Source organism: Phacochoerus africanus, chromosome 8 (genome assembly GCF_016906955.1).
Source record: "Phacochoerus africanus isolate WHEZ1 chromosome 8, ROS_Pafr_v1, whole genome shotgun sequence".
NCBI lineage: Eukaryota > Metazoa > Chordata > Mammalia > Artiodactyla > Suidae > Phacochoerus > Phacochoerus africanus.
Genome location: NC_062551.1, coordinates 67,138,425 through 67,158,439, shown reverse-complemented (window position 1 = coordinate 67,158,439; position 20,015 = coordinate 67,138,425). Strand labels below are relative to the sequence as shown.

The following is a 20,015-nucleotide window of genomic DNA, read 5'->3' as shown; positions in this document are numbered from 1 at the left end:
TAATAGGATTCTATTTACTTATATATTCATAGATTTTTAGAAAGATACATGAAAAGTTAACTGTTAGCCTGTGAGAAGAATGGGGGGGTATACTTTTTACTTCGTTATCTTTCTATAATATTTTGATATTTTGCTATAAGCATGGGGGTTTCTTGGAATAATTTTTTAAACTTGTGATTTCCAAGGTCGCCTTTTCCCACATCACCTGCCTTTGTAGATGTCCCTTGCTCAGCCGCTCGGGACGCCCCTGTGTGCCCGCTGCTGACACGGGGTCTGTGCCATCCGGCCCTCCCCCCTCGCACGGTCGTGACCAGTTACTTCCGAACCGCTCTGAGTTTCCCATGGGCCGTAGCCTTGGGGGCCCTTCAAGATTTCAGGGTGCGGCTTTGTCTCTCATGGGTGTGGTGCCCAGGCCCACGGGGCCCTTCTCTGCCCGTGTGACATCTCAGCTGGACTCTTCGCCAGGAAGGGCTGAGGGGACGCCTTGTCCTTGTGCGTCCCCCAGGGCCAGCATGCTGTGCCCTCGGGAACCTGGGTATTGTTTATTCTCGAGCATGGCTGATGTCACACACTCCGGGGCTCATTTCAGGTTGTAGGAGGAAGCGCCCCAATTCGGAAACACCCAGACCTTGTGCTGCAGGCCCCTCGGTCCAGGGAGTGGGCAAGAGCAACGTGCCAGTGCTGCTCTGCACGGCCTCGTCTTTGTCTTGCCATTTTTCAGCCTCTGTTCCCTGGGACTCATTACGAAATTTAAACTGTGACACTTTTTGTTTGTTTGTTTTGGACTTTTTATCTTTTCTAGGGCCGCACCCACGGCACATGGAGGTTCCCAGGCCTACGCCACAGCAACACGGGATCCGAGCTGCGTCTGTGACCTACCCCACAGCTCACAGCAACGCCAGATCCTTAACCCACGGAGCGAGGCCTGGGATTGAACCTGCAACCTCATGGTTCCTAGTCGGGTTTGTTAACCACTGAGCCACGAGGGGAACTCCCAAACTGTGAACCTTAAGGTGACATTTTCTTTGTAAGATCCCTGCAGCCTCGGAAATAAGTTAGTAAAATGGAGAAAATAATGCCTCAGTCTCGAGAGCTGAGGGAAGATCGACCCTGGGAGTGAGTGGCTGTGTGGTGAGCCTCACTCCCCGGGGACGGGCCGTCGGATGGGGTTGGGCCCCGGGGGGAGGACGGCGGCGCCTGGGTTTCTCCCCACCTTCCGGGCCCTCTCCTCTCTGTGACCTCTCCGCTCGGTTCTGCCCGCAGGTTGTGGAAAGGAGGAGGACTCCAGCCGAAATCAGAGAGGAGTATGAGCGGCTGCAGCGAGAGAGGGAGGAGAGGCGGCTGCAGCAGCGGACCAACCCCAAGGTGAGCCGGCTCCGTCCCGGAGGCAGGTCTGAAGTGACACGGGACCGAGCTGGGGTGTTGAAAACCTCCCAGGCTCCCTGAACTGTGCTCATGGTGCCCTTGTGCATATCCCAGCCGGTGCCCTGGGGGTGGTCAGGTCGGAGTGTCCTCAGGCGGAGGCGAGCGTCATGGGGTTGGGGGGAGCCTGGTGGGAGCAGGTTGCTGCTGGTGTCTCTGCTTTGCTGGCTGAAGTTTTGGTGCATTCAGAGCAGTGAGGGGGAAAGAGCATCCCGGCAGCCTGAGCCTCACGCCCTGTGATAAAATGAGCCATCTGGGTATGCGCAGCGATTGCTTATTGGGATTCTGTGCAAGTGTGTCTCCAGGCCATGTTTCTGTGGAATGAGGCAGCACAGCTGTGACCGTGCCACACAAGCATGCAGGATATCGTGCAGTTCCCAGTACTTTGCTCCTTCCATAAATGGCCGCCGAATAAATGAGACATTTCCTAACCAGAAGCACGGGGTGGTAACCAGCTGCTGGCTATGCAGCATTTAGAGGGGAGGTTTTGAGCTGCATCTTTGATTCCACTTCTGAGTGCTCTGCTTTGCAAGGTGAGCAGAAAGGTTCAGAATGTTCTCGTCCGGAAAAGAAAGGGGTGATCTCGTTTAGGAAGGCCGCAGGGTAAAGGACGCTCTTGGCGACTGTGGGGTGTGTCTCTGGCCTGTCACCCAGACCCCACAGAGGACCACAGCTTGTGGGGGATGGCACACTAGGTAACCAGGGAGTCAGGGTCAAGTGGGGAAACCTAGGTTGGAAACAGTGGCTCTGATACAGCGATGCCGGACCCAGAGCTCGCCTTTGACCTGGTTTCTCATTCGTAAAATGAGGACACAGATCCGAACACCACACAGGTTGTAAATGATTGAAAAAACAGAAAGTAGATGAGGCGTCCATGGTGGCCCAGCAGCGGAGGACTCGATGTTGTTACTGCTGTGGCGCACATTCCATCCCCAGCCTGGAGACTTCTGCCAAGTCCAAAAAAAAAAAAAAAGCGACGTGCACGTTAAGGTGTTAGAGAAAGACGAGCCTGCTGGGTAAGAGCAAGATGGCACGAGTACCAAGGTGAGGTCCAGGCCCACGTGTTGCTTCAGTGTCTTGCTCGGCACCGTGTGGTGTGAGAAGCATCGGCTTGGTCAGGTAGTGGCCGGGCTTGGGTGGCATCCGTCGGCTGGGTTTCCAAACAGCCCTCTGCCCACCCCACCCACCTGCAGCTCGGTCCTGGCCCAGGGCCTGGGAGTTGTGGTCTGTGAAAGGTGCTGTGGCCAACACCAACCGGAGGGGGCACGGTCCCAGCTCCAGGGCACATCCTTTCCCCGCCAGCTCTGCAGCCAGCAGGACCCCTCATGCAGACACACGGGCCCATAGGCACTGGAGGCCCTTGGAGAGCCTGGCACTTGTCCTCAAGAGCCCTGGTTCTGTGCCCTGGGGCCAGTCACTTCTCCACCCTCAGCCCGCATCTCCCTATGTGCAGTGGGAGGTTTGCCGCGAGGCCCGGTGCTTGGGGTCAGACCCTCGAACTCCGGGGTCCTCCGTTTAACTGCCTCTGTTTTCTGTCTCTCGGGCCTTGGGGGGGTAAATTCCTCCATCTCTGTTTCCTGCTGGGAGACCCCAAGCCCAGGTTGCTGGATCCTGGGTCTCCACAGCCTTCCACACTGAGCCGGGGGTGGGCTGGGGTCGGGGGGGATTTGTGCCCAGATGGACAGTGAGATTTGTCTGTGTCCTTGAGGGCTATGGGGGACTAGAATCTGGCCGGACCACCCTGGCCTTCCTCTCTGTCTCTGAGATCCCTGGTTTCCTTGCATAACCATCGCCATTCCTTGCCTTTTAGCGACTTAAGATCGTACGATAGGTTGTTCTGTGCGTGTTCATTTCGTATTGATTATTGTCATTCCTTTCTTTAGTTAATACCCATCAATCTTCTCTCTCTAGGGACGGCAGCCAGTTGGGGAGTCGGGCCTTTCACTGCCACCTTCTTAATGAGCTTGTCCAAACCCCCCAAGAAACGGCATTGAGTTGAGGGTTGTTTGGGGGGCTGCATTGTCTGACTCTGAGAATATCAGCTCCTTCCTTCCTTTCTTTCTTTCCTTTTCTTTTTTTCTTTTTTCCTTCCTTTCTTTCTTTTCTTTGCCTGCACCTGCAGCATATGGAAGTTCCTGGGCCAGGGATGGACTCTTGGCCACAGCTGCAGCCATGGCAAGGCCTTAACGCACTGTGCCACAGCAGGAAGGCCCAGCTCCTTCCCTGTGGCCCTGTCACGTGGAGGTTTCGTGGAGATTGTCGCCATGTTCCCTGGACCCTTCTGTTCTCCTTTTCCTGTTACAGAGGTTGACAGAAAAACTCCCTGGTGAGACCTCCTTTCTGGTTTTAGAAAGACCCAAAGACCTATCAGTGCAGTTCCTGTAATAGCTGAAAAAAAATTCAGCTTTATTAGCGGGGAAAAAAAAAAAAAAGTATCAAGGAAGACATATAACCATAATCCCTAAGTATTTTTGTAAAGATGTATGAGCACTACTCAATTATTCTTAGGGGATTTTTTTTAAAGATTTGTTTTGGTTGCCGTGGCTAATGATCGTAGCCATCGGAATGAGCCCAGGGCTGTGGCTTCAGTCTGTTCTGAGAAACAATGCTGATGTCATAAACTGAATCGACTTGGCTGGCAAGATAACCGTGCAGAAAAAAGCTGTTTGAACCCATATGTTTACTGTGCTCATTGGCAGAGAGGGGCAGTTTACCATGTGCAGAAATGGTCTCTATTAAAATTGAAGAAATCGGGGCATCAACACACAAGGAGAAGGGGTCAGGCCTGGGGAGGGCTGTTCCCTAACGCGGCTCTGGAGGAGAGAAAGGGGCTGACAGGAGAGACGAGCGCACGCTGGCCAGGTGGGCAGCGGCTGGAGAACGGCCACCTGGGAACACGGAACTAAAGGCCGGGGGAAGGGGTGGGAGCCCCTGGAAGTTTGAGCTTGATCCTCTCTTCAGCTGGGGAACAGGGGTTCCAGCTCTCATCTGGAGTGGTTCTGGGGGAGAGTCTCACGAGAGCCACTGCAGGTTCTTCAGCTATAAAATGGGCAAATTTCACATCGCCTCGTATCATAATTGCCTCTTTTGGTGGAATTTTCAGCTAGTAAGTGGTTACTGTTGAGGTTGCATTTGACAGGAATTTCCCACATTATCCTCGTGGCCAGATGAAGAAGTAATAAACACAGTAGTATTCAGACTGGGGTGTTTCCCGGTGACCCAGTTGTTAAGGATCCAGTGTTGTCACTGCTGTGGCTCAGGCTCGATCCCTGGCCCAGGAACTTGCCCGTGCCCAAGGCAGAGCCAAAAGAAAAATTTCAGAAGGGAACATTCTGGGCCAAGCGAACAACTGATTCCACTCACCAGGTTGACGGGTTCCTCGTTTCCAGCCTGCTGAGAAGCTCCTTGTGGGAGAAGGGCTTTAGCCTGACCTGCTCAGAATTGCTGTGAATGACGTCAGTGAAAACGTGGCCGTCACACCTCGGTGACCCAGGGTGGAAGGACACAACCAAGATTCTGGAAGGTCCCAGTGAGCTGGAACAGAGGGGATGCATGTTCTGGCTAAGAGAAGGGGAGACGGGGAGGGGACGGTCTTTAACTGACTCGCTGGCTTTGAGAAGATGAGCCACGAGGAACAGAACCAGCGGCGGGAAGGTGGTTTGGGCTTGGCTGAGGAAACACGGAGCCAGGCAAGCTGCCAGGGATTAATGGACACTGCACTTTTATCCGCGTGGCAGTGGGCTGCAGTGGGTATGTAATGAAGCTAGCGATAAGTTCCAGACTGTTTACAGAAGCAATATGGGGGCAGACTCTGGGCTGGCAGGCAGTGCTCCCAGCAGGCGTAGGTTCCTTTGGATCCGGAATGGCTGAGCCTGTGATGATGTCTGATGGCCTCCGGGCCCATCTCTCCTACACCAGGCCCGGTCTGTGGGTGGTAGTGTGTTGGGTCCTCCTGCTCCAGGAACATCTGAGACTGATGGGCATAAGAAGTCTGCTAATTCTTTTTTTTTTTTTTTTTTTTTTTAGGGCCACATCCGTGGCATAAGGAGGTTCCTAGGCCGGGGGGTCAAATCGGAGCTACAGCTGCCAGCCACACCCACAGCAACCCCTTATTCTTAACCCACTGAGCGAGGCCAGGGATTGAACCTGCAACCTCATCGTTCCTAGTCAGATTCGTTTCCCCTGTGCCACAACGGGAACTCCCAGAAGTCTGCTAATTCTTAAATATGCATATAAGACCTTTTTGAGATAGTAATAGTTTTTTTTCCTTTAATTCTTTTTTTTTTTTTTTTTTTTTGCCACCCCACGGCATATGGAACTCCCAGCCAGGGATTAGATCCAAGCTGCAAGCCGCAAACTAAGCCGAAACTGTGGCAACGCCGGATCCTTAACCCACTGTGCTGGGAGCAGAGATCAAACCCGAGTCCCAGCGCTTCCAAAATGCTGCCGATCCTGTTGTGCCACAGGGGGAGCTCCAGAAATAGTTTTTAAGTGGCCCCTAGTCTAAAGGGTGGGAAGTTGTTTGTTTGTTTTTCAGTGTGTGTATTTGAGTGTAATACATGTACATAGTTCGGAAAGTCAAATCGTTACTGGGCTTATTGTTTTAAAAGAGGAGGTGGCGTTCCTGTTGTGGCTCAGCGGAGACAAATCTTACTAGTGTCCGTAAGGTTACAGGTTCCATCCCTGGCCTCACTTAGTGGGTTAATGATCCGGTGTTGCTGTAGCTGTGTTATAGGCCAGCAGCTGTAGCTCCGATTTGACCCCTAGCCTGGGACCCTCCATATGCCTTGAGGGTGGGGTGGCGGGGGTGGGGAGACAGGTTTCCTCTCCTTGTGGACTCCTGACACCTGTTCCCCGAGGCAGCCCTTCCTACCTCTCTGAGCTCTTCTGACATCCCCTAGGTATTTCTAACTTGCATATTTACACTGTTCTCTGTTTTTTGTTTGTTTTTGTTCTTGTCTTTTTATATTTGAATGCTCTGTCAAACCAGGGAGTATCTGTGATCACCTGCCTTTTCTTAGTAAGCTTCCTGCCCTTGGTGTTGGTGAAGTCTCTTTGGCCCCTCTGGCTGGCACTGTGTGAACCTGGCCTGCGCCTTGCATACTCTCCTCCTCGTTTGGCTCTCGGTAGCATATCCCCCTGGAGCCCCCCTTCATCGTCTGCCATCCCAGCTCAGTCTAGACTCCACTTTCTAGGCCTGCTGTGCAGCTGTGACCTCAGGACTTTGCTCACCACCTTCTTAGGGTTGCCTCTGCGTTCATTCGTTGGACAAGCTGGTGCTGGTGCCAGCGTGGGAGGCGCTGCCAGCTGCTCAGCAAGACAGCCCCTTCCCTGGCGGAGTTTGGTTCCCTTCAGCCCTCTCCTTGGCTGGCTCCCACACCTTCCTCTTTTTGGTTTACCTCTTTTTGTGCAGAAAACACATTCTCCAGAAGCTCCTTTAGAAAGATGCCTCGAAGTTCCCGTCGTGGCGCAGTGGTTAACGAATCCGACTAGGAACCATGAGGTTGCGGGTTCGGTCCCTGCCCTTGCTCAGTGGGTTAACGATCCGGCGTTGCCGTGAGCTGTGGTGCAGGTTGCAGAGGCAGCTCGGATCCCGCGTTGCTGTGGCTCTGGCGTAGGCCGGTGGCTACAGCTCCGATTCAACCCCTATCCTGGGAACCTCCATATGCCGCGGGAGCGGCCCAAGAAATAGCAACAACAACAACAAAAAAAAAAACAAAAGACAAAAAAAAAAAAGAAAGAAAGAAAAGAAGGAATATGAGAAGTTTCCTGAACTGAAGGACTCAACTTCCCAGTGGGAAGAATCCGTTCCACATCAGCCCACATCAGCCCGAGCGAGAAACTCACTCGCAGTCATCGTTCTGCTGCTTTTTAAATGGTGTCATCAATTGGCTGTGTGCTCAGGCACTGTCTTTTGTCTGGTTATAACTGGCTTTGAGCTTTGTGCAAACAGGGCCATGCTGTAGATGTTGCTCTGGGACGTGCTTTCTCCCCACCGCTCATCCTCTGCTGAGCGTCCTTGTTGCAGGAGGCTGTGGCTTGTCATCTTCATTCCTGGGTGCCTCCACTTCACCATTCTCCTGCTGCGGGATGTCTGGATTGTTTCCAGGTCTTCGCTGTCAGGAATATTACTGCTGTGGACATTCTGGTGCGTGTTTTTTCCTGGTGCCCGTATACAAGGCTGCCCCTTGAGTGTGGGTGTATATTTGCAGCTCTGCACATACACGCACGTGCCACACTCCTAAACAGGAAGCTGATGGGTCATATCATATGTCAGTGTTCAGCCCTGGGAGACCTCGCCAGACGGCTTCCCAGAGGTCACATCCGGACTTTGCATAACTCAGAATGTCTTCATTGTATCTTTATACTGGATGCTAAGTACTATAAAGCATGTATCTTTATACTTTTTATGGTATATATGTGTATTTACCTATATATACACACACGTACAAGTGTATCTGTATCTTAATATTTGCTCATTTCTCAATATTTAATAATAGGAATTGCTGATTTCTGTCAATTTGTACCTAAAAAATGGCAGTTTTATGTAATTCAACCTATTAATTTTTTTATTTTTTTATCTTTTTAGCATATGGAACTTCCACCTGTAGCATATGGAACTTCCCAGCTAGGGGTCAAATCAGAGCGGCAGCTGCCACCCTACACCACAGCTCATGGCAATGCTGGATCCCTGGCAAGACCAGGGACCGAACACGAATCCTTGTGGATCCTAGTCAGGTGTATCAACTGCTGAGCCATGAAGAGAATTCAACCTACTAGTTTGACTGCATGTAAATTCCAGTTTGGAGATCATTTTTTTCTTCGAGCCTTCAGAAGCCCTTGTTCTGAGGCTTCTAGCCTCCAGCGTTGCTGTTGCAAAGACTGGTTCCAGTTCCTGGTCCTTGGGTGTGATCTTTTCCCCCTTCGATAACCCTTAAAGCCCTTCCCTCTGGGCTGCTGCATCTTCCCAGCTGAGAGCGGGAGTGACCTTCTTACTGATGTTCACAGCAGCCCCTCCCACCTGGAAAACTGAGCGGTCTTCAGTTCCAGGAAGTTTTCTGGTATTTTTCCCCTCCTTTTCTCTCTTTCCAGATTCTTATTTTTTTTCACACATTGGACCCTTTGGGCTGTCTTGTCTATTTTTTCTCTACATTTTGCATATTTTTTTATTTCTTTTTTTGAGTTTTTTTTTTCCCCCTAAATTATTGTAAATTTTTGGTTTAAAATTTTTCTTGTCTTTTTTTTTTTTTTCTTTTTTGCCATTTCTTGGGCCGCTCCCGCGGCGTATGGAGGTTCCCAGGCTGGGGGTCGAATCGGAGCTGTAGCTGCCAGCCTACGCCAGAGCCACAGCAACGCGGGATCCGAGCCGCGTCTGCAGCCTACACCACAGCTCACGGCAACTCCAGATCCTTAAACCACTGAGCAAGGGCAGGGATCGAACCTGCAACCTCATGGTTCCTTGTCGGATTCGTTAACCACTGCGCCACGATGGGAACTCCTAAAATTTTTCTATATGATTTTTGGCCACGCCCATGGCATGTGGAAATTCCTGGGTCAGGGATGGAACCTGTGCCACAGAAGCAGCCAGAGCCACTGCCATGATAACACCAGATCCTTAACCCACTGTACCACAAGAGAACGCCTGTAATATTTTTTAAATTTCTTAGACTTTCTTATTCTTAAATATGTTGTGGTTTGTTTTTTGGTTTTTGTTTTTTTTTAATTCATGGGGTAGGGCTTTGGTGTTTGAGCTCCAGAGATGGATGCCCTGGGTTCAGATCCTGTCTCTGCCACTTACCAGCTGTGACCTCATGATACTTCACCTCTCAGTTCCTTAGTTTCCTCATCTGAAATGGAAATTATGGTACCTGCTTGTTGATAAAAGGATTAAACAGAGGAGTTCCCATCGTGGCGCATAGGAAATGAATCCGACCAGGAACCGTGAGGTTTTGGGTTCGATCCCTGGCCTCGCTCAGTGGGTTAAGGATCCTTGCCGTGAGCTGTGGCATAGGTCACAGGCGAGGTTCAGATCTGGCATTGCTGTGGCGTAGGGCCGCAGCTGTAGCTCCGATTGGACCCCTGGCCTGGGGACCTCCATGTGCCGTGCCGCGGGTGCAGCCCTAAAAACCAAAAAAAAAAAAGGATTAAATGAAACAATACCTGTCAAATATTTAGACGTGTTCCTGGCACATAGTAAGCATTCGTAACTGTTGTTTTTTATTTGTAATGCAATACCTCTTATTTTCCTAAGGACATTACTTACAGATTTCTTGCCATTTTCTTCGGTGTTTGTATCCTCTGCATCTTTCCGGTGCTTTGGGGCCTCCACATGGTGTCAGTCTTTCATGTTGGGGGTTTTCCTCAGATGTTGGACCATCCTTGGCATCTGCCAGGAGTGAGGCTAGGTAGACACTGCGTGCACTTGGCAGGGTTTGTTGCTGTGGGCTTGACGCTGGGGTATTTGAATGGACCCCGCTCCAGCCAATGGTCAGTGTCTGAAGCCTTATCTCTAATTAGCAGGTGATTTGTCTCTTGAGACAAAGCCTCGGGTCTGCCTATGGCCTGGCTGCCAGCAGTCTCCTAGTTGAGTGGACTAGGAAGTTCGGGATGGGACCGTTTGCTGTGTTGAGTAAATGCCATCCTTTAATTTCTCCAGAGAACAAGCCTCTGTCCCTTGGATCCTCAGGGGTGTGGGCAGGGGTCCATGCTCCCTGACTCCCAGGTACCTGGTTCCTCCAGTTGCCGATAAATAACACTCAGGTTTCAGCTTTCTCTGCCAAATCAGTTATCATTTCTTCATCCTGTTCCCAGTTTCTGAAAATTGGTTAACACCTCTTATGTGTCACTTTTAGGTAGCCTGTTCTTCTGTCTATAACTTTGTCATCCCTTTATTGTTAGTTTGGGTGGGAGGAGGGTTTCAGGAGGACACCGAGATAAACAAGTGTGTATTTAATCCCATTGGTTTAACCCATCCACGTTTACTTATTGGAGGTAATTGCATTAGAAAAGACTGTTAGGGAGTTCCCTGGTGGCTCAGTGGGTTAAGGAGCTGGCGCTGTCACTGATGTGGCACGAGCACACAGTTCCTCAGAGGAGGAGGAACTCTGAATAAGGTTGTTGGCCCATATCGATGTCAGTACCTGAGTTGTGGTATGTGCTGTAGTTTTGCAGGTGCTATCACTGTGGAAAAAGCAGAACTCGGGGTCTCATTTCTCACAACAGCATGTGACGCCACAACAATCTAAATAAAATATTCGCAGAGTTCTCTGGTGGCTCAGCAGATTAAGGATCCAGTGTTGTCCCTGCTGTGGCTCAAGTCACAGCTATAGCGTGGGTTCAGTCCCTGGCCCCTGAACTTCCACAGGCCTTGGGCACAGCCAAAAAATAAATTAAATATTCACATGTTAAAAAGACTCCCAACTAGTTTATGGTTCCCAAAGCCAATAAGTTAACGCAGCTATGTGCAGTATGTTTGCTTATTAAAAATTAAGAGTTCCCGTGTGGCTCAGTGGGTTAAGGAGCTGGCATTGTCACTGCAGCAGCTTGGATTGCTGCTGTGGTGCAGGCTGATCCCTGGCTCAAGAATTTCCACATGCCAAAAAAAAAAGGAAGGAAGATTCCCAGACCCTGCCTCAGAGCAAATAACTAGGAGTCTATCAGGCTGCCTACTTGGGAATTTGTATTTTTTATAAGCACCTACGCCAGGAATTCAGATGGGTGGCTGAATTTGAGAACTACTGCAGTAGTCTGTAGAGAGAATTAAAGGCTCTCTTTTTTCGTGTTTTGTTAATGGTTAAAGGCACAAAGGGCTGACATCTATCTGGGTGGAGTATTTGGTTGTCCGGGAAGATGGTGACCCAGCGGGGGCGGGAGCAGGTGCTGACGTTCAGCCACTTCCTCTTGTGTTTAGCTCCTTACACCTCTGAGGCTTCTCAGGTTGTGGTTTTCATCGCGGAGCTCAGACTCAAGGAACCAAATCAGATTCTCTTGACCACCTGTGTTACACTCTTCTGACCTCGACTTGACCAAGGACCGTATGACAGTGTGAGGGTTTTCACCGTGCAGTCTTTGGTATTGGGGGGCTGGGGGAGGAGGCGGACTGTCCCATGGTGTAGATTGCATCTTTCAGCTCCAAAAAGTCTCAGAGTTCTCAACTGAGAATCTGTAGCTGCTGGGTGTCCCACTGGCAGTATTTTAGTAGCATTGTCATTGTAGAGAAAGGACTGTCTGTAGCTTGTCACTGTTGTCCCCTTATAGTCTGATAGCAGAGTTAGATCCCTAGACCATGGGGCAGCAAACCGTGGCCTGCTGCCTCTTTTGTCCAGCTTGTGAGCTGAGAAATCATTTTTATTACATGTTTAATGTTTCTTAAGAAATCAGAAGAATAATACTTTGTGACACATAAAAATGATAAGAAACTTAAATTTCACTCCATAAAATTTTGTTGTTACACAGCAAAGTTTATTTATTCATTTGCATGTTACCTATGGCTATTTTGCCCTATAACAGCAGAGTTGAGTAGGTTTCAACAGCAGTTGCCTACAAAACTTAAAGTACTCTCTGGCTCTTGACAGAAAACGTTCAGCCACTCTGCTGCAGGTAAAAGTCTTCTTTTTAATTTGAAAAATAGGATTTAGTAATAATTTAATAATAAAAGCACATAAACTCACATATATTGAATTAGAAGTTGTTGAAAAAAATCTAACGCATTAATTTATCCAGTGATCAGAACTGTTTATCTTTTCCCATTTTTCTTTTTCTCAATCCTCTGATCTCGTGTTCAAACCTGATTCTCTTTCCTCTCTAAGCTGTGACTTCTCATTGTATAAAAAGCATATCATGTAGAAATTGAAAATGAATTGTATTTGCAGCCAAACCCCTGTTTCTCTCATAGAGAGGAAATCTGTCAGATTCTGGTACTGTGACCAGTCCATTTTCAAAAGGTCGTTTCCTGGAAATGCAAGCAGAGCAGAAGGCAGGCATCTGAACCACCCTCTAAAGTATTAAGACGTGTCCTTGTGACCTGAGAGGGACGGGTCACCCCTCCCTGGGGCGGTTCCTCAGGCGTGGCTGGCACTTGAGCCTAAGGTTCTGCCCCTCCCTCCCTCCCTCTCTGTCTCTTTCTCTCTGTCTCTCTCTGTCTCTCTCTCTCTGTCTCTCTCTCAACTCTTTGGGATCATTTCCATAGACTTGGATCATGGCCAAAGGCTGTCACCAAGGTCACCATCTCATTAGAGTTTATTAGAGTTTCTGGTTATTTAGGGCCTTGTTTATTTTTTAATATTTTTATTTTTTATTTTTTGTCTTTTTAGGGCCGCACCTGCGGCATATGAAGTTCCCAGGCTAGGGGTCCAGTTGGAGCTGTGGCCACTGGCCTACACCACAGCTCACGACAACACCTGATCCTTAACCCACTGAGTAGGGCCAGATATAGAACCCGCATCCTTATGGATGCTATTTGGATTCGTTAACCGCTGAGCCACGACAGGAACTCCAGGGCCTTGTTTAAAAAGAAACAGAAGAGGAGTTCCCGTCGTGGCACAGTGGTTAACGAATCCGACTAGGAACCATGAGGTTGCAGGTTCGGTCCCTGCCCTTGCTCAGTGGGTTAACGATCCGGCGTTGCCGTGAGTTGTGGTGTAGGTTGCAGACGCAGCTCGGATCCCGCCTTGCTGTGGCTCTGGCGTAGGCCGGTGGCTACAGCTCCGATTCGACCCCTAGCCTGGGAACCTCCATATGCCGCTGGAGCGGCCCAAGAAATAGCAACAACAACAACAACAACAAATAAAATAAATAAAAATAAAATAAAATTATTAAAAAAAAAAAAGAAAGAAACAGAAGAGTTCCCATTGTGGCTCACCCAACTGGTATCCATGAGGATGCGGGTTCCATCCCTGGCCTCGCTCAGTGGGTTAAGGATCCAGCATTGCTGTGACTGTGTTGTAGGCCGGCAGCTACAGCTCTGATTTCGACACCTAGCCTGGGAACTTCCATATGCTGCAGGTACGGCCTTTAAAAAGCAAAAAATAAATAAATAAAAAGAAACAACAAAATAATTGGGAAAGTGATGAGCAGTATTTTTAAACTTCTAAAATCTGCCCTCCTTGGAGTTCCCGTCATGGCACAGTGAAAACGAATCCAACTAGGAACCATGAGGTTGCGGGTTCTATTCCTGGCCTTGGTCAGTAGGTTAAGGATCTGGCATTGCTGTGAGCTGTGGTGTAGGTCACAGACACAGCTTGGATCCAGCGTTGCTGTGCCTCTGGCATAGGCTGGCGGCTGCAGCTCCAATTCAACCCCTAGCCTGGGAACCTCCATATGACATGGGTGCAGCCCAAAAAAGACAAAAATAAAATAAAATCTACCCTCCTGTGAGTCAGTCGATTGTCACTATAGAGTTAACACAGATATTTGTCATTTTCAAAAACTTCTCTTTGGGAGGACCTCCCCTGTGGCTCACAACATAATTGCTTGGTGTTGACTCTGCAACAGCTCTGGTTCGATCTCTGGCCCAGGAACTTCATATGCTGCAGAAGTGGCCACATTAAAAAGAAAAGTTTTCTTTGGGAAAGGAAAGAAAACCATAATCAGCCTTATTCTGGGTTGACTGGGGTGCTTGCAGCCCGATGCCACCTGGACCACAGTGAAGGTGCAGGTGCACTCATGTGCCTCTTTGTGCCTCAGTGGCAAGGAGTGGCCTGGCATCTCCCATGTGGCCTCTCCACCTGCTATTGGGCTTCCTGTCTTTTTTTCTGTCCTTTGTTTTGTTTTGTTTTGTTTTAAGGGCCACACCTGCAGCATATGGAAGTTCCTAGGCTAGGGGTCAAATCAGAGCTGCAGATGCCAGCCTACACCACAGCCACAGCATTGCAGGATCCAAGCCACACCTGTGGCCTGCACCACAGCTCATGGCAATGCTGAATCCTTAACCCACTGAGGGAGTCCAGGGATTGAACCTGCATCCTCATGGATACTAGTCAGGTTTGTTACTGCCAAGCCACGACAGGAACTCCCTCTTTTTTTGAGTATACTATCTGCTATATTCATACAAGTTGCCAATTTACTTAGTAAATTTGATGTTTTTAGCATATTAGTTGACTCTTTATAGCATAGTATTCTCTTTTTGTCTTTCACTGACATTTCACTTAGCTTTTTTTTTTCCTTTTTTCTTTTTATGGCCGAACCTGTGGCATGTGTAGGTTCCTGGGGTCAGGGATTGCATCTGAACTGTAGCTGCGGCAACAACAGATCTTTTAACCCACTGCGCTGGGCCAGGATCAAACCTGAGCCTACACAGCAACCCGAGCCACTGCAGTTGGATTCTTAACCCACACCGCAGTGGGGCCTCCCACTGAGCATCTTTTTTTGATTGAAATTTTGATGTCAGCGATTTTTCATTTGAAGCATCTGGTTGACAGTGGTACAAAACTGTCATCACTAGCAGTTGAGAAGTTCTTTTGCTAATAGAACCAACTTAGGAGTTTATTGCTTTATCCTTTGTGGCCGCCCTGTGGCATACGGAGTTTCCAAGCCACAGTTGTGACCTTTGCTCTGCCGCTTCGGCAAGGGCCTGCTGGGGATCAAAGGTCCTGGTACTTCAGTGACACCCCCCATCCTGCTGGGCCACAGTGGAAACTCCTGTCTTTCACACGTGCATTGCACACCTTAGAATGGAGGCATAAGTGAAATTAACAAAGAGGCCCCGTTTCAGCCAAATGAAAAGTCATTTTTCACAGCCATGTGTTAAGTACACCTGCTGCTACAGTCTCACTTTTGGCCATAGTCTTCTTTAAAGAAAGACTCCCTATGAAGAAGATGCTCATGCTTCTGTAGCACGTCTGAGACCTGATTTTTTTTATGTGGTTAGAAAGAGCACTGTGGATGGTCTCGTTGACAAACGTTTTGCACAAGGTACAAATTCATCAACTCTCTGAGAAAATGGAAATTTAATACTGGTTTGTTTTTTTTTTTTTCCATTGAACATAATGATGTTTAATCTCAGTCCTGCTGGAAGAGTGTATCAGAAAAGGGAGTTCCCGCTGTGGAGCACTAGGTGAAGGATCTGGAGATGTCTCTGCACCAGCACGGGTCTGATGCCTGGTCCAGGGACTCCCATGTGCTTCAGATGCAGCCTGGATAAATAAATACATACATACAGCATTAGCCCCGCCCCCAGAAGAAAGGGAAACACCATGCAGATTGACATCGGGAACGGCCAGAGGCAACCCACTGCTGCTTTTTCTGTGACCTGTGAACTAAGAGTGATTTTTACATGTCTAAATAGTCGGGGGAAAACAAAAGAAGAATACTCTTCTGAGATGTGAACATTATAAGAAATTCCCATTTCCAGGATAATAAAAGTTTTACTGGAACACAGTTAAGCCCAATGCTGTACTGGGTAGTCTGGCTGCTTTCCCCACAACAGAGTGGAGATGCAGCAGAGACAGTGTGGCCCATGGCTCCTGAAGTGTGTCCTGTGGCTCCTCGCAGCAAGTCTATGGGCTCCTGACTGAACCATTTGGGAGGAGCTGGGGGGACACGGTGGCAGCTGTGCTAAGACCGGGCTCGGGTGCCTTCCGCCTTTCCCCTGCGTTCACATACACTAGAGTTGCCCCTGCGCGGGGCCAACCCGGTGATGGCTTCACCCACACCACAGGCCAAGGCAGTGGCCGCCTGCCTGGTGCCCCAGGTGGCGGCAGCAGCGAACACTTCTCCCATCAGCAGCTGAGACCGGAATGTGTGAGCTGTGTCTGGCCACCGGCTCTGCGAGCACCTGCCTTCGGTCCTTGAATGGGAGGTGCTGCTCATTGTCCACCTGGACCAAGACAGGAGCAGAGTGACGGGTTAGCCTTGTCCCCTCCGAAAGTCAGGGTGCACACCACACCCCTGGACGAGGTCCGCCCTGGCTCTCAGCTTCCGCAGCTCGGACGATGGTAGGACTGTCGGTGATGAGAATACTGCTGTTGGCGATATCACTTTGTTTAAAATTGACCATCCCCTGGTGTTCCTGCTGTGGCACAGTGGGATTGGCCAGGGCGCGGGTTCTCTCCCTGGCCCAAAAAAAAAAAAAAAAGAATATCCACCCAAAACCTCGAGGTTAATCTGGTATCACCTCGGATAAACCCCACCCGTGGCGTTCCACAGGCCCCCACATGCCCGGCACGCCTCCGTCCCCCCTTGGCCTTTTCCCCGGCTCCAGCTCCAGCGGCCTCCTCACTCCTCCACGCGGTACCCTCAGGCTCACTCTTTATTTCCTGCACTCGTCCCCTTCATGGGGAGAAAAACACTTTGTCCCTGGCTACTTTTGGGGTGACAGGAACATTCCTTGTTGTGATTTCAGTGGTGGCTTCACAAGTGTACAGACCTGTCAAAACTCATCAAATTGTACATTTGGAGTTCCCATCGTGGCTCATTGGTTAACGAATCCAACTAGGAACCATGAGGTTGCGTGTTCGATCCTTGGCCTCGCTTAGCGTGTTAAGGATACTGTGTTGGAGTTCCCGTCGTGGCGCAGTGGTTAACGAATCCGACTAGGAACCATGAGGTTGCAGGTTCGGTCCCTGCCCTTGCTCAGTGGGTTAACGATCCGGCGTTGCCGGCCGTGAGCTGTGGTGTAGGTTGCAGACGCGGTTCGGATCCCGCGTTGCTGTGGCTCTGGTGTAGGCTGGTGGCTGCAGCTCCGATTCGACCCCTAGCCTGGGAACCTCCATATGCCGCAGGAGTGGCCCAAGAAATAGCAAAAAAAAAAAAAAAAAAAAAAAAAAGGATCCTGTGTTGCCGTGAGCTGTGGTGTAGGTTGCAGACGCAGCTCGGATCCCGGGTTGCTGTGGTTCTGGCATAGGCTGATGGCTACAGCTGCAATTGGACCCCCAGCCTGGGAACCTCCATATGCCCTGGGAGCAGCCCTAGAAAAGACCAAAAAAAAAATTATACCCTTCAAACAGGAGCAGTTTATGTTGTTATATGGAAAGTAAACCTCCATAAATTGTATTTAATGGGCTCCAGGAAGTTTAATAAAAATGTGGAGGTGGAGTTCCCATCGTGGTGCAGCGGAAACAAACCCAACTAGGAACCACGAGGTGGCGGGTTCTATCCCTGGCCTTGCCCAGTGGATTAAGGATCTGGCGTTGCCGTGAGCTGTGGTGTAGGTCGCAGACGTGGCTCAGATCTGGCGTTGCTGTGGCTGTGTTGTAGGCCGGCGGCTGTAGCTCTGATTAGACCCCTAGCCTGGGAACCTCCATATGCCACAGGTGGGGCCCTAAAAAAAAAAATATGTGTGTTGTGTTGGATTAAGATCTAGCTGCTTCTTTGAAGATAAAAGACAGTCAAAGAAAACAATTAACATTGATTTTCTGAGTAAGGAGTTGTTTGTTTTTTTGTTTTTTGGTCTTTTTGTTATTTCTTGGGCCGCTCCCGCGGCATATGGAGGTTCCCAGGCTAGGGGTAGAATCGGAGCTGTAGCCACTGGCCTACACCACAGCCATAGCAACCCAGGATCCGAGCCTTGTCTGTGACCTACACCACAGCTCATGGCAACACCAGATCCTTAACCTACTGAGCAAGGCCAGGGATCAAACCCGCAACCTCATGGTTCCTAGTCAGATTCGTTAACCACTGCACCACAACAGGAACTCCAGAAGCATTTTTATCAGCAGAATTTTAGCTTAGTTTTTCTTGAGAGAATATGAGGGTCTGTTTCTCATAACTTAAGTTTCAAATTTTAGAAGTTGGAACAATTTTCAAATCTCCCACTTGTTCATAATTTTTTTCTTTTTTTTTTTGCACTTTGTCTTTGAAGGTATTTTTGAGGTAGTTTTGGGACGTAAGTCAAGTTTAGAATCGAGTATTAGAAGTATTTAATCTGTAGCTGTTTTCTGCATTCATGGGTAACATGTGGAAATTAGCAGTTTGGAACCATGAAGCAGGTTCATCTTTCTTTTCCCCCAACACTTGTCTTTGGCAAGTCATTCATCTGTGTTGTGCCTGGTTTTCTGACTCAGGAAGTCACTGGTTCTTCGCCACGGTTTGGCTTGACCCCTGACCCTCACGCTCCTCGGAGTCCTGCGCTCACCCGGTGAACCACGCAGCTTCGGAAGCAGCGCAGTGGCTTTCGGTCTGCAAATAGTAAGCCTGGTGCTGACTGCCTGTTTCTCTGCCCAGGGGACCATCAGCGTCGGCATTGATGCCACCGACCTTTTCGATCGCTACGAGGAGGAGTACGAAGATGTGTCGGGAAGTGGCTTTCCGCAGATTGAAATTAACAAGATGCACATATCGCAGTCCATTGAGGTAAAGCGCCCCATGGGTTAACGAGGGCAGCGCCCCCAGCCGGAGGAGAGAGTCTGCTCAGGTGTCCTCTTTATTTATGAAGGATGCTGTCAGCCCCTTAAAAAAGAAGCTCTCCGGTCACAACCTTGTTTACACTGCTTTGCCGACATGCTAGCAGCGCAAGTGCCTGCAGGGGCAGGGGTGGTTGGCAGTGGCGGGCACTTAGCTTCCAAAGTCTCAGGGCTCTCCTGTTGGGAAACACTAATTGTCCAAAGTGGGAGCCAAGGTCATGATGATTTTAAGAGAGAAAGCTGACCTCTGTGGGAAATTCCAGGAACCTGTCTTAGTTGAAAGGCACACTCCACTGTGTGCTGAAAACTACATACTCAGCTGAGCCCTGGGGTCATGAAAATGTCATCTTTCCAGCCACTGTGTGGATGTGGCCGCATCAGGCCATTTTGCTGACAGCGTAGGTCTCTGCCTCCCGGATGCACTTACTTATCCTCCAGTACATCATCCTAGAACGTCCAGCCTGATTCGGGGAAACTCGCCCTCCCCTTGGGGCTTCCAGAGTCTGTCCCTATCACCACGGGAAGGACCAGGGAGTCCCAGACATCGCACGTAGGATGGCACAGGATAAAGTCCCCGTGCATTCGGATGCCACTGGTACACACAGAACCAGTGTCGACATCTGCGTCTCCCCCGGGTGTTTTAATTTACCCGTTGACACTTTTGCAAAACATGATCTTGGTGCCAGGAGCAGTTCAGACAGCAAAGTGCGAGAGGAGGGAGGCAGGCGGGCAGCTCTGTAAGCTGCACCCCTGGGCTCTCGTCTCACCTGCACCTGTGGCCTTGCATTTAACGGTGTGCTCGTCAGGCTGCCAGCTGAGGCACTTTCCGTTGCTGTGATTTATTACCAGCAGATTTAATTTCCTAGGCACCCTTGACCGCTTCAGACACAGCCATCCTCTCTGGAAGTCTCTCAACCCAGAATGGGAACGGAGGGGGGTCCATTAACTTCGCGCTCAGACGAGTCACTTCTGCAAAGGGATGGGGTGAGGTAAGAGTGCGACAGGCGGCATCATGTTGTTATACGGCCTTATTTATTTTACCCGCTCAAAACTAACTCTCAAAATGACCTTGGTTGTTCACACCATTGTGTGACTGTCCCAAAGAGAAAGCCATGTCTCACATCTGAGAAGGAATCCTCTCCATCTGAGAGTTAGGATAGAAAAACGAGATTTCTTCTGAGATGCCAACTTCAGGAAATCCAACCTCTAGAAACTCAGCTCTTTGCTCCCTGAAACAAAACACTGCAGGCTGGG

At 49.6% G+C, this 20,015-nt stretch overlaps 1 protein-coding gene across 1 annotated transcript in view; it reads left to right on the top strand.

Moving 5' to 3' along the window:
• DNAJC11 (DnaJ heat shock protein family (Hsp40) member C11) overlaps positions 1–20,015 on the top strand; it is a 66,410-nt gene that overhangs the window by 33,651 nt on the left and 12,744 nt on the right. Inside the window, exons 4-6 of the mRNA XM_047791408.1 lie at positions 1,264–1,365; positions 18,583–18,711; positions 19,628–19,750. Coding sequence (XP_047647364.1) covers positions 1,264–1,365; positions 18,583–18,711; positions 19,628–19,750 — 354 coding nt within the window. The remainder of the gene's footprint in view (positions 1–1,263; positions 1,366–18,582; positions 18,712–19,627; positions 19,751–20,015) is intronic.